General features: G+C 44.4%; 1 protein-coding gene across 6 annotated transcripts in view; it reads right to left on the minus strand.

The window, feature by feature from the left end:
* The window catches only part of hmcn1 (hemicentin 1), a 701,874-nt gene that overhangs the window by 297,230 nt on the left and 389,458 nt on the right, over positions 1-15,186 (minus strand). For all 6 annotated transcript variants that reach the window (XR_013579326.1, XR_013579325.1, XM_078561403.1 and 3 more), the window contains exons 30-31: positions 13,284-13,438; positions 506-784 (exon numbers count right to left, since the gene is read on the minus strand). Coding sequence is in view for 4 of the 6 variants with exons in the window: in XM_078561403.1 (XP_078417529.1) it covers positions 506-784; positions 13,284-13,438 (434 nt within the window). In the remaining 2 variants the exon portion in view is untranslated. The remainder of the gene's footprint in view (positions 1-505; positions 785-13,283; positions 13,439-15,186) is intronic.

The raw sequence follows: 15,186 nt of genomic DNA on the forward strand, positions 1-15,186 counted from the left end.
TGTTGCACCAAGAATGTTACACTTTGTAATTTTCGCTTTGAGATTAGTTAGACTATTGAAGAAATTAGAATTTCATTTGGTTGGTAGTACACAGGGACTTGTAGAATAAAGGGTAAAGTGATGTAAAATGCCCATAATAAATCAGGCTGGTCCAACTCTCCACTCAGTGGTTCAACTATTAGTGATGTTTAACTCTTCCCCCCTACTCTTGTAGAGAGAAATACGCCTCAACAGAGTTGGAAATGGGGGTGCAGATACCCAATTGAGAGACTGGCTAAACAACATCAATTCATATAGTTGAAATTTAGGATTCAGCTGTATGTGTGTGGAGGGGAAGGAGCCCAAATCCGCAAACATACAACTTGGTCTAAGCCTAAAGTTGCCTTAAAAAATGCAACAGGATTGAACCGAATTGGCTCACCTAGCTGGAAACAAAAGCTTGAAAAATGACAAGGAGAGATAAAAGAAACAGAAATATAAATGTAAATAAGAGTAGAATTATTACCATACACATCCAACACATAGAATTTTTCAGCAATTCCAGCGATGCTGGTGACACGACAAGTATATTGGCCTGCATCCGATACATGGGCTCGAGGGATCTGAAGGAGGTGACCTCTGTTAATATATGTAGCTTGTGGACTGGAGATGATTGGTCGATCAGCTTTGTACCATGTTATAGCAGGCAGGGGAACACCACGAGCCTCACATTCCAAGGTCACAGGGTGATTCAGCAGAACTGTCAGGTCAGTTGTGATGTTACCGCCTTTAATACTTGGTGGGACTTTTGGATTAATGATAAGAAAACAGTGTAAATGTAATAATAGGCAAATGGAAAGAAATATCTTTTACAATTTCGAAATACCTAGCAACTCCAGCAATAGAACACTAGACTTCTAGTCTTAAAGCAGGCAGTGTCATACTTCAGCTTTTACTCATATTTAGAATCATCAGGGTTTACTGGTGAATTTTTACCAGATCTTGATCAGCTGCACAACATTGGAACCGAAGATTCAGTCTATAGAGGGAAATCCTGGCACAATTAATGTGGCCTAATGACTCAGCAAGTAATTGTACTGCATGATATGGTACTGATTCATGAAGATCAGGGAAGCCTCAGGTCGTGTTCTTTGTTTCTGCTGAGTTGGCTGATCTCAGGCGAGACAGAACTATTTGGCCTCAGTGCCCCCTGGGTTCGGTAAGAGAAATCAGAAACTGACTGTTTGAATGGGCGAAATCCCATGCGTTGTTAGCTAAGCTCCAACAGCAGTGCATTAAGCTATTGTTAACAACTGTTAATGCCAGTGATCCCTGCGGATCAGTTCATTATGAACTGTCCCATGCTGAATGACTAGGTGGTTACAGTTCTGACTGATCAAGTTACATCACTGCCAGCTGCTTGATGGTTCATTGTTAGCATTGGTCTACACTGTTATTGCTGTTACTTTAGTTTCTTTCTTAAAATAATAAATCAATTCCTTTGTATTTAAAAGGCAGTGCATGAGCATTGGGGAAATAGAAAGCTTTTAACATTTTTGCATCCTGCATCAATACTCTCAAGATTATGTATTGGGTGGATTAGAAATTAAACCAAGGCCATATCTGCCTGTTTCAGAGGATCAGATTGATACTAAAAATTGTATGGCATTATTTAAGAACAGTAGGTAGTTGTCCTAATATTCTAGCCAAAGTTCCTCTCTCAGCCAACGCCAAGAACAGACTAATTAGCTGTTTATCTCGTTGTCACTTCTAGTATGTGCAAAACAACTGGCATTTGCACCTACCCAATATTTGCTATATTTTAAAGCAACTTATTCTCCATGAAGCCTTTAGGGATGCTTCTGAAAGATGTGATAAGACAAGTCTAAATACAAGTCTTTTTTCTTAAATGCTGGGTAAAGATCTTTCTACACTGTGCCAACAATGTACTTAATCTTAACTTCAGAATATACTGCATCAGTGTGAAATTTCAATTTGCTAGATCAACAAGCATTGGTGCCTGAGACGATGAATGTGGTGCTCGTTTATGTCCAATTGTATTTAATGTGGTACTGAATTTTAAACCATAGCTTGGGACTAACTCGGAGCTGGGAGGGAATGCTCAAACTTAATATAGCTAGGCCTTTAGCAGCTGTCATAGAGAAGATATTTTCAATCCACTTCAGGCCTAACTGGAACCCAGGCCTGGAAATGAAAGAGTAGGTTATAATCCAGTGATTCCTATTGTGATGTCACATACTACAACAAAAATCGATTCACCTAACATGGCTGCAGGACACAGAATATCTGTGTCCAAAGACCAAAAGATACTCAGGTAATACATCAACATTTGGCCTACCTACATATCTCAATACTTCCAACAGGACATTAATAATCTTTATTATCATGAAATCTATGCAACTTCTCAAGGGAGTTGAATTAATTACAAGTGTTCAGAGAAGTGATTTTTCCTTGATTTTGAAATGCAGCTGAGTATGTATTCATGGATATTAATCTAATAATTAATTTACAACCAATATAACAAGATAATTTACATTTTGAATCTAACAAAATAATCTACATTATTTAATCTGTCACAAAAACCTACATTGTTCAATTTGGACCAGATTTGTTCAACAAATGTCATTTCCATAACCTATATAGGACAGAAACCATCAGGGCTAATTTTGCAAATGCACATTATCAGTGGGAAATAGCACCCATTGGCAGTGTATATTGGGATATTAGGGGCACATTGCACACAATTTTTTAACTATTAAAAATTCATTGTTGGGAAGTTGTAGATAACACAACAATGACCTTCCAATAAGTGAATGATGGGTAAAACTCCCTTAAAGTGGAATGCGTTAGTTAAATCAGCCCTAAAGTATATCTTAGATAAGTTATTTCTATACATATCTTTCACACATTCAATTCATTCTTAACTGATTTGAATTTTTATGGGGAATAAAACAGAAAATATTGGAAATGCACAGAACTAAGTTCTGATGAAGGATCGCATTTGAAATATTAACTAATCTTTCTTTCTCAGATACCAATTACTCACTAGTTATTTCCAACATTTTCAATCTTTATTTCAGATTGCTAGCATTTTATTTCAATCTGATATTTAAACACTCTTAGTCAACAAAGCATTATCTGTAAATAATCTGTACGAATGAAAGTGTTAACTGTATAAGCAAAGATATATCATTTTTGCAGTGGAATTTTTTTTGTTGCATGTTGGGACCTCTAGTTTCAGAGCCATGTGCCTACTTATGAAAGGCTCCCTAGTCTCCAGAAAGGAGGCCAGCAATACTAATGAGTGGACATTTGTGGCAGGTTTCAGACGCATGCTGCAGTACAATATTGCGGACAGCCTCTGAGCTGCTGGTAAAACTGCATTATAGAATCATAGGCAGGGATTTTCTCCTCATTGTATTAAGTGCGGCAGCGGGCACGAAAAACTGTGTTCTACCTGCCGGCCGCAATGAGGGTTTTCGCGCTGTGTTGTCTGCTTCCTGCCGCATTAATTATACACACATGGGAAACATGCTGGATTGCGGGCGAGCGGCCTCTGATTCACCCAGCCCGCCACGAACTCTGTGCATGGGTGCATTTAAATATGGAGCCCGGAGTGTCCTCACTCTGGGTTCCATATTTAAATGCACCCATGCACAGATTTTTTACTGTCTGCAGGCCAGGACTGCTCCACGGAAAACATGGCTCCCAAAGGGAAGAAGCATGCTGCTCCAAAATTCAGTGATGCCTCACTGGAACGCCTGCTGGACACAACCATGGCCAGCTGTGATATCCTCTACCCCCGTGATGGTCGGAGGAGGTCCACAACCTCACTATGCCAGCTTGGCAGGTGGTGGCAGCATGGTCAGTGCCAATGCAGCACAAAAGAGGTCAACCACTCAGTGCAGAAAGAGGATGAATGATCTGATCCATGCCGCTAGGGTAAATCAACCCTCTCATCACCCTGAACTCACACACTCATCAGCCATTACACATTCACTGGCATTTCACACACTGGCAGCTCAAGGGATTTCACCACTCACTCTCTCACACACGCCTTTACATATCCATCTGGCCTAATTTCCTCTGCATCTTATGACCTCATCTCATCCATGGCTGCACTCACCACCCATACATGGCAGGCTTCCTTATCATCTAACCTGGCATGCACCCTGCTCACACTCTTCATCTGTCTTTATGCAGAACAAGCTCACACATAATTGAAGGGAGAGTTCTCAGACCGGGTGTTGAATGGCCAAAATCAAAGTCCTCACTGCCTACGAGAATTGAGCCATCGAGCTGGCTGAAGAGGGTTTGGGCCATGCCTGCACTGATGGTAAGGTGAGCTGCGCACACATAAGTGAGGATCCTGCACCAGCTCATCCCTCAGACAACCATACTGTGAGTGCATTGTCCCTGTTTCAGAGTCAGCTGCCATGCAGTAATTATCTCTCCATTCTTTCAATGGAACCTCTGGAGAGTGCCCAAGAGCATCCACAAGCCTGGCCCTCAACTTCAGTCCCGAGGACACCTTGGATGAGCAACCAGAGGAGAGCACCATGGGAGACCCATCACAGCACTCACCCAAATCCTCCATCAGCACAGAGATACACATCTTGGTGGGACCTAGTTCTAGAGCAGCCTCGAGGTCACAGTCTGGTGAGGACAGCACACAATCTGGTCCACAGCAGGTGGAGGCTGGGACATCTGAAGTCACCGGCACTCGGAGGACTGCTGGAGGCCAAGATTCTGCTGAATTTGAGTCAAATGAGGAGGTCCAGCAGCTGGACACCCCAGGGCCATCCAACCAGGTGACTCCAGAACTATCCGGCCAAATCCAATTCCCTCTTCCTGTGACCCCATCACCTCCAGCTCCACAGGCTGAGGAAAGTCCACCTATACCACAGCAGGACACCCAAAGCAGGCCAGAGTCCTCCAGGTCTCGGCCCTCCAGAGGACACCCACCAAAGTCATCACAGACAAAGGGGCGTAGCAGTCACCAAGCTGCCTCCACCTCTGCTGTGGATGTTGGGGAAGCACAAAGATGTAGCAGTAGGATTCGGCAAGTTAAAGAGATTTAGGAGCACAAAGGTGGCATGGGTGTTCAAAACATGTATGTAATGTTCACAAATGTAATTAAAATGGCACCCATTTCACATCTCCTCTTGCATATGCCTCCTTCTATTGATGAGTTGTGTTGCTGTCAATCAGATGAGATACCATGGCCCCTCCTCCTGCACATGTCGCTAACATGGGCCTCTCATCTATGTAGTGTGCTTCCATATCACCACAGTGTGTGGCCCTTTTCCAGATCATTCTCAACATCAGTGATGCCTCAACCTTAATGTTAAGTGTGCTTGTGGAAGGATCATGTCATGTTTATTCTTGACTGTGTAAGACTGAGGCAGAGGTATTCTCCTCTCTTGTCTGCATTCTTGAAAGTTGAAGGTGTAATGTAAAAGGAGAGATGTGTTAATGCATGGAGAAGGATCATATATCATGCAACTCCATGTGCTCTCTGTCTTCTGCCAGGGTTTTCATGCTATGAGCTCATACTCAGAGCTTGTGTGCGCTGCTGTCTGCCAACTGCATTTCTGACTTACTAGTTAACCTCACCAATTAGTGGGAGAACGCTGCCATCTCAAGGTGCCAAAGCTCTACCCCACTCAGCCACATTATGGCCCTGGTGCTCGAACCTACAGCCTTGAGTGTTTCTCAACTTGTAATTGTCTGGATTGTGGCCATAAGACTTTCGTTACAATGCTGGGATGCAGCACTGTGTGTCACCTCACCTAAACACTCACCGGGGGATGCTAATTGAAAGTGGTGATATGTGGTGGTCAATAGAGCCTTTGAGCATGGTCTGGAAGCGCATATAGCAGCTTTAGACAATGTTGAGGGGAGTAATGGGATAGCAGTGAGGGTGTATGGTTCTTTATTCGCAATGACTTGACACCTTGAGAGCTTCATGGTGTCTGAGAATTTTGGAGTTCACAAAGGCTAAGGCTGGCCATGTGATCACAATGTGTGTCTATAAGAAGCATTTTAATGCCTGGCACGCAAGTAGTTGAATGTCATCATCCTCAGGTGGTCCACATACATGGTAAGGTGAGGGTAAAAGCAGAGCAGCATCCCTAACTGACAGTGTCCGATGTTAATGTGATAGAGAAGAAGGTGACACAGAGGATTGAGTCATCTCAGAACAGATGCACACCTGCAGAACTTCCTCGGCTGCCTTGGCCCAAATGTCACCTATCAGTTTCACCACTGAGGTTACACAGAATGCATTGTCCCATTGCTGGAGATGGACCTCTTTGAGGAGCTTTGTCAGATTGAAGGCAGACAGCTACGAGCCCACTGAGTATAGTGGAACAGCTCCTGGTTCTTGTAGGCTGCTGTTGCAACTGGGATGCTGGAGAGACACTTGAAGATGTCCTTCTGACATCTGATGCCGGGACTCCTTCTCCAGTTAGCACCTCATTCTAGCAAGTGCACATGCTCCTGAGGCTTCATCATCCTTCAAAGGATCAGGGCAATGTGAGCTTCATGTGTAACTATTCACTCTCATATTGAAGTGCATGGTTGAAATGAGAGGAATACTAACGCTGGTGATCATGCTGGCCCATGATGGAGGGCACTTGTCCAAGAGGGGATTCACTGCAACTTATCATCCTCCTCGTGAAATATGGTGGCTATGAGGGCCTCACATATATAATCCTGTCTTGTCTGGCCTGTGCTGTGCTATGGCCTCTTCCACTGCAACCTCAGCTTCCTCCAACTCAACCCCCTCATCCCCTTCGATGTCCTTCTCATCAGAGGAAATGCACAGCTCCTCCGTGTGTCAGCATCTGGCAAGTCCTCCCCACTTTGCAGCACCAGGTTGTGCAGTGCACAGCAAGCCACAATGATCCTCTGGGTGAAACCCTCTGGGGAGCGCACTGGAATGCTCTGTCAGATCAGTCCAGGCATCGGAATCACATCTTTAAGATCTGTATGATGTGCTCCACTAATGTTCAGCTAGCAGCATGAGCCTCGTTGTACTTTCTCTCTGCAGGAGTCTGAGGCCACTGCAAGGGTGTCATTAGCCATGTCTGTTGCGGGTACCCCTTGTCACCGAGGAGCCAGCCATGGATCCTGTGTGGTCTCTCGAAGGTGTCCGAGGAAGAGGTATGAGTCGTGGGCACTTCCTGGGTATCTGGTGCAAGCAAACCTGCAGACTGAGTGAGTGGTAGCCCTTCCTGAAGAGGTATGAGTCGTGGGCACTTCCTGGGTATCTGGTGCAAGCAAACCTGCAGACTGAGTGAGTGGTAGCCCTTCCTGTTTATGGATTGGAATGCCTGTGCTAAAGTGCTTTTATAGCCACATGAATGCAGTCGATGGCACCTTGCATCTGTGGGAATCCGAAAGTCACTGCAAAGCCCACTGGTCTGTCACCCCAGCTTGCTCTGTCGAAAATGACATAATGTGGGCCTTGGCAAAAAAGACGTCTGTGACCTCATGGGTGCATTTGTGCGTGGGTGTCTGAGAGATCCCGCAGAGGTCCCCAGTAAAGCCCTGAAAGGAGCCACTGGTGTAGAAATTCAGTGTGGCCATTACTTTCAGAGCCACTGGCAATGGATGCCTTTCCAGTCTCCTGGAGAATGTGGCGAATGTGAGTCACCAGGTCCCTGGACATGCGGAGGCAACAGGGACACTGGTTCTCGCTCATCTGCAGTTAAGATATGTGAGTTCTGTACACACTCGGTATTGCAAACCACCTACGCATGACATTTCTGTGAGCCTCATCCTCTGCAACTGGAGGTGGCCCTGCTGGCTCTTGATCTTGGGGGTTTTGCTTGTCACATTGGCAAGCCAGGCGCTTCCGTCACAACCTTCTCCTTTTTCTATCCTGCCTATAAGTGGTAATGCAGGGAGCAGTAAATCCAGGCTCCATCTTCCTGATGGTCTCCTCTCTGCAGTATCAACGAGAAACAGACAAGAATCAGCATTAGTCTCCAATGGTCCATTTCCTTTCAATGACTCATCAGTGAATCTGGGTTCAAGGGCTTTGTTCTCATGTTGGCAGCTACTTGCGCCTGAAATGATGGTCAGTGCTGGGTGTGTATCATGGTTCTTCATCACACCCCCACCCTTAACATGACTGATTGCGATGACATTGCTTTGGCCAGGCACATGGATGTGCTGGTTTCAGCCCAGGTGCTGGGAAGCTCATTCATTGTACTCTAATGCTACACTCTTTGGAATAAACATAAAAGGTAAATATTTAATCCGGAAATGAGATTATTTGAAGGGGGCCTGAGGCTTCTCTTCTGTGAACCATCCAATGCCATGATTGTAACACGTATCTGAAGTTTGTCCAGTCACCCAATTGTTCTGGATTTCATTATCGTTCTGGGGAATTTCCACGCTGCAAACAAGGGATTGATTAGTGCCACTTTGTGGGATTAGTCTTGCATGAATGTGCATCATTGCTTCACTTTCCTGATTCCCTGCATTGTCATCAAAAGGTTCCTAATATGTCTCAGCTGTGCCTCTCTCATTTGTGAATGTACAGTTCAATGGATGTCCCTTTAATTGCCCCCTCCCAGTGCATGCACCTGTCCTCCAATCTGCCTGCAGAGCCAAAACCAGCAGAACTTCTCCTCATCTTAATTTTGTACTGCACTATCACTCAGATGGTGGTGCTGAGTTCTCACTGCCAGACCAGCTTGGACCCTCCCTGTGTGAGTATGGAAACCCCTCCCATTGTCCTGCAGGAGCTTCATGCTCAGGTTTCCCTTCCTCCCTTCCTCCCTTCCTCCGAGACCTCTCAATTCTCTCCCTGTATTTCTTGATCCCATCGTGTTTGTGATGAATATCCGTTTGTTAGCCCCGGAACATTTTGAGGTGGATGTGCCTATGCCCCTTGTGGACTTCACCCCTCCCCATCTTGAAGCCACTTGCACAGTTAAGCATATACATGCCCACACCCACACACACCCTTGGATACCCCCACAATGCCTTTTCCCCATCCGTCAGCTGAAGATGCCTCCCCTGACTGAATGTACCACCTGCGACCCAGTATGATGCCAGAAACCCCATTGATTGAGGTGTGTGATGTTATGACAACACCCTGCGCACAACATGCTGGGCATGACTGAGATTGGACTGACATGCCCTCCCCCTCCCTGGACTGGAACAAGGACAGTCTTTGCAAGCTCAACAATATAAACTGAAGCGCTTCCTCAATCGGCGTTCCTCCCATTCTGGACCCAAGTGGCTTATGTCATTCTGTAACATACCCTCCCCCATCCTGGCTCTGATAACATTAACATCCCCGCACCATCCCCCCAGTCACGTGTCTGAGTGAAACTTTCCCCACTCGTACCCCCCAGAAGAGCCCTAGCCTTGCAGCCCCTTCCCCAGTACAGCCCTAACCCTGCAGCCCCTTCCCCAGTACAGCCCTAACCCTGCAGCCCCTTCGGATGCCTGAGGTCAGTTCCCCCCATTCCCCAGTACAGCCCTAACCCTGCAGCCCATTAAAAGCCATCCCTGCCTTACCGCTGGTCTGGTAGGTAAAGACTTGCCTCTGACACCCCCCTGAAAGTGATGTGGTGCTGCCTGCGAAGCCTGGCACTGATTACCATGAGTGCTGCATGATACAAGACAGGCGGAAGAACCTTGAAGTCATGAGCAAAGTGCAGGTCACCAGGTGCATGTCGCTTATATCCCGTTGTGAAACATGTCGTTCTAATTGCACGCTGATGTGCCCTGATGATCCAGAGTTGGGGGCATGATTCTGGCAAGGAGTCCTTAAAATGAGACGCAAGTATATTGAAATGACGTTCCCAATGTATTGTGGCAGGAAACATGGCCCGCTATTGAAGGCTGCAGCGCACAATCGCAAACTGGTTTTACGATGCTGTAAAACTAATTTTTGGCCTTCTCGCGATATTTGCCATCCCACCCACCATGACACCTGCTGCCAATGGGAGCGGAAAATCCTGGCCATAGAATCTTGCAGCATAGAAGGAGACCATTCTGCCCATCATGTTGTGTCAGTTGTGGAAACAGCAATTAGTCCTAATTCCTTGCTCTTTTTCATAGCCATGTAAATGTTTCATTTTTAAGTATATATCCAAATCTCTTCTGAAAGTTGCTACTGAATTTGCTTCACCACTCTTTTCAGGCAGTGCATTCCAGATCATAATAACTTGCTATGTAAAAAAAGATTCTCAACCACCCCCCCCACCCACCCCCTTGGCATCGTATTTTCATTTTAAATATATATTTTCATGCTGCAGCCCTTGCAATCAATTGTAGGCTTCCTGACATTTAAGGCTGAATTTTGCCGTCGGCGAGCAGGGGGCGGGGCCCACTCGCCGACGCGTAAAATGACGCAGGATGATGTCAGGCGGAACCCCCGACATAATCCCGCCCCATTTAAATTTTTAGGAAGGTAGGGACGCAGCAAAATCAGCTGCGGGCCCACCAACCTGTCAATGGCCAATTGAGGCCATTGACAGGTTCATTTAAACAATCAAAGGACCTGCCCGTCCAACCTTAAGGTTGGCAGGCACGCCAGGAGCCCCGGCAGCAAATAGAGAAAACATGAATCCTCATCCAGCGGCGGGATGAAGTTTCATGTAAGGTTTTAAAAATCTTAATAAAGTTATTATGTAAATTATGAACATGTCCCTCTCATGTGACATTGTCACATGAGGGGGGCATGTTAGAGATTTTTTTTTTGTATTTTTAATATTTTTCAATGTGGAAGCAATCTCCCTGAGGCTACACTTAGCCTCAGGGAGATGTGTGCTCTTTCGTGTACATGTGCAAAAGAGCACACTCTCGCTTTTAGGGAAATCCCCTCCCGCACAGGAAGCGCATAGCGCTTCCCGGCGGATGTCACGCTGGGCGGGCCTTAATTGGCCCGTCCACGTAAAATGGCAGCACGGCCCGCTTCTCCGTCAGGGATCAGCTTCCCGCCCGCCGGAGATTGGGTCGAGCCCGCCCGCCCGGCAGAAAATTCTGTCCTTAAACTCTCTTCTCCCTGTCTGTGAAGAGTTAGATGCCACGGATTATAATGAGTCCCTGGTATCCAGTGCTGCTTTAGAGAAACGATGGAAGATACATTAGATGACATATTTCTATTGCTTGCATATTATTTCACCACACTTTCCTATGTTTAGGCAGATGTATTGAACAGCAGTCTTCTGCTCTGGTAGGAAATCAAATAAACAGGAATGTGTTTGGGGATGCAGAGGAATGCATCCCATTGTCATTTCCACCCTGGCAGACAGAGATCACATCCTTTGTTCATTCAATTTACGTACAACAACAAATTTGCTTGATTGTCCAATTTAGAGTATCCAAACCTCAGTGAGAAAGGAAAACACTATTAAAACATGGTTAGACAATAGCTGGGCACAGTATTCTAGTTAAAACATTAAGTTTCAAGCTTCGATAGGGTAGCTCGGATATCCGAGGAGCACAATGATCTAATGAATTTTGTTTTTGTCAGTCAGCATGTTTTATATTGTAACTCAGCAATTTAGACTCTGGGGCAGTTGGTAGTCCCAGTCCTGGCCACTGCAGCTTCTGCCGCTGCTGGGACCAGACAGCTCCTGGCCAATCTGATTGGCTGACAGCTCTCTGAGGTGGGACTTCCTCTCCAATGAGGGGCAGAAGCTCCACTCCAGCCAATCCTTGAAGCATTAAATGGCTGCAGGGCAGCCAGTATTGGTGGATATGAGTTCTTTACTGACTCTTTGGGTGGTGGGCTGGGAAACCTCACCAACCAAAAAATCCTGGCCTATTATTTACTAGTCTGAATCTTAATTCTCTCATACCTTCCCCACTCTAACCCAACTTCTCTAATGAGTTCTATCTTTTGCCAATTTTGCATCTGTTCCCAACATTCACATTGAAATTGCACAGCTTTTAGTTTAACTAATAGCTTTTTTAATTAAAGGTACAGCACTCCATGGAGTTTTCTGCAATCCCCTTGTGTTGACATTTCCTCAAAGCAGTCAAGGAGCTAGTCAGGCAGGATCTTCTGCTGACTATAGAACAGGTAACGTTCAAATGTACTCCTAGTAATCAATTCTATTATTTTACGTGGAATGTATATACAACCAACTGCAGTTGCCTATGTCTTTTCTTTCCTCATTTTTGAATATTTGTACCTGTGTCAATCTTCGCAGTGTCCATTGACTCCTCATAATGATCATCGGTGTTTCACAAATCTCACTAGTCTGCCTTAGCATTTGGTACTAAATACCATCTCGCTCTGTAAATTTATTTGTACGAGTCATTTTAGTCTTTCTAAGGTTACTATCTGATTTACATCAAAGTAATTGATTTTACTGAGGTACCCCTGTTTGGGAAGATTGTATGTTGCTTACATCCTCCTTTGCAAAAAAATCAGAAATGGTAATAATTTACAATAATTTACATTTTGTGTGTTGTGTTCAATGCCAGCTTTAAGCCTGTTAGCATCTTTTATGATTGCCACTATTCCTCTAGCTGCATTCTTACTGATGTGTTACTGAAAGAAATTTTTTACCCTTATGTTTAGCCTCAACTGCTATGCATTTTCCAAGATCTCTCTTTGCTGCTCTGACCACCCCTTTAATGTGGTTCTCAATGTTTTTATATTCATGCCAGTGAATCCCTACCCTTTCACCCTGCAGGGTTTGTACTTTACCTCCTAATGCGACCAATTTTCATCTGCCATCCCCCTCTCCTTTAGGCAAAAGTGAGGCAGTAGCATGTTGAAAATGTCAGTGCACCATTTACTGCCCCGTCCTGGCTTGAGTCTTTGCGGCCTCAGACGAGACGGTTAATTAAACATAGAACAATCTTGGCAGCAAAATATACACAGTGGGCTGTATGTCACAGTGCTTTTTTTCTTTCTGAAACAGCGCATCATCTGATTAATTACGAGAAATATTACAAGGAGATAGCTGGTGCAAATAGTTGTGCCAGGTTTCCTTCAAAGCTCATAGAGCAGAGCAGGTTATGAAATGATAACATAAAGACAACATTTTGCCGACTTAATTTGGCACTTTAGATTTGAAATATCCAGCTAGATAGCTGGATTTCAGTTCCCACACTCTTGTGACCTACTTCTGAGAGTGTAACAGTTGCACAGAAATTTGATAATGTCAACTTTGCAGATCAGTCAACAAAAAAATGTAAATAAATGACAGAAAATCCCCAGATTTTAAGTAAAACACAAGATGCTGTAACTTGAATCAGGAGCAACCACCTGTTCTCCATCTGAGAAAAGCTGTACTTACCATAGACATTGAGCTTGAATTCTTTGAATCGTTTTCCTGCAGCATTCACCACACTGCACTGGTAGTGACCCTGGTCAGCTAGACGTGCACTCTTTATGCATAATAACTGCCCTCTGTTTTTTACCTCCATGTTAGTACCATCTGGGAACAGAAGCCTGTTGTGCAAATGACGCATTTTTTTCATTATTATTGCATTTAGTGCAAACTGAAGACAAATCTTAATTTGATAATATATATGGCCTCTACCAGATGGAGGACAAAGGGACCTACCAAAGATAAAACTGATGTCCACCATGTGACATATCTGCTAACATTGTACTCCATTTAAACTGCAGCACTGCTACAAATTACAGCCCTAGCTTTTATGGCAGCCCTGCAGCAAATATGAGGAAGTGCCGAAGGAGCACATAAACACCTCAAAAGTTGTTTGGCTGGTCCTTCAAAGGCAGCGAATGTGAAGTTCTAACACTGGATTTTTTTGACTCAGCACAGTGATACAGTTGTCACTCACTAATCCATGTAGATCACCTCCGATTAACAGTTAAAGTCATGACCGAGCTTACCAAGTAACTGTTTTGATGGTTGTATTTTTAAAGTAGTTCTCTCAACTAAATTTGCTCTTCCTTGCTCAGATTGTTTGCTTTGAAATCCATAAATCTTCATACAACTTTTATGTATATAATTAAGGAAAATTGCATTTTGTTCTGACAGCTGTTTGATTCAATATCTGAACCTACATAAAGATTTGAAATTTTAAGTAATTGTTTTCCTGACTGGGATAGGGAAAGATTTGGGTTCATTAGTTAATCTTACTGGGCTGGATTTTATGGTCGCAAATTGGGTGGGCTGCACCCCTTCCCCTCACCACCCCTCACCCCTCCCACACCACCCCTCCCACACCATCCCCCCACTCCACCACCCCCAGGTATGTAAAATATGGCATGATGATGTCAGGTTGGAAATCCGACATTGTCACTCCATTCCTGAAATTATGAAAGGCGAGTGGGCATAGAAATCAGAAGCCCACTCACCATTTTGAAATAACCAATTAATAAACTATTGAACTTGTTAAAGGAGCAATTGTATGCAACTTTTCATTGCCCACTGCATGTTTTGGGCATCGTATGGGAAAAAGTTTGGAAGTGCTTTACAGCAGGTATGAGGAGGCACGTACAAGAGCAGAAAACCTGCCAATGGGATTATGTCTGCATGTAGCAGCAGAGTCTGCTGGTGAAGGTAGCAGGGTTTGTACATTTTATTACTACATTTATTCACTGTTTTGAGCCTACCATAGGAAAAAACGAGAGATTGAGAGGGAAGGGAGCCATTAAATTGGTGGCTGTGACCAACATACTGTTCATGGCATAACCCCTCTCCTGCCTGATTTCTCGGCTTAGAAGACCGATTGGACACGGAGCCCAACTTCACATTGCTAATTGGCTATCTTCTCATTGGGTGGCCACTAATTTCTCATACGACACTTAATTCACCATGCTGAGGCTGCAGGGGTGGTAGTGAGCGGACCACTCACTTTCCATTCCGCCTCCCCCACCCTGCTGAAAATTGTAAAATCCAGACTATTGGTTCTATTTACCAAAGGGAATCACAAAATTTGACCTGTAACATCTCTAGAATTCAGCTACTGAAAAATACTTATGAAGTGTCAATTAACACTTTCTTTCAATGGAAGTGCAACGAGTAGTGGTACATTTTATACGGTGCCCAATTATACATATTGCTTTGATAACAACTCCCTTCTTTCAAACACTGTTGTGAACAGATGGACTACTATGCAAAATTAACTCTAGAAAAGCTTTGCTGCCAATTCTAAAGCCAAAGCCAATACCTGGTAAATGTTATTCAGTTTTATTTTATTATTCTTGCCCTCACAAACGTGATCATT

Source organism: Cetorhinus maximus, chromosome 17, assembly GCF_964194155.1.
Source record: "Cetorhinus maximus chromosome 17, sCetMax3.hap1.1, whole genome shotgun sequence".
NCBI lineage: Eukaryota > Metazoa > Chordata > Chondrichthyes > Lamniformes > Cetorhinidae > Cetorhinus > Cetorhinus maximus.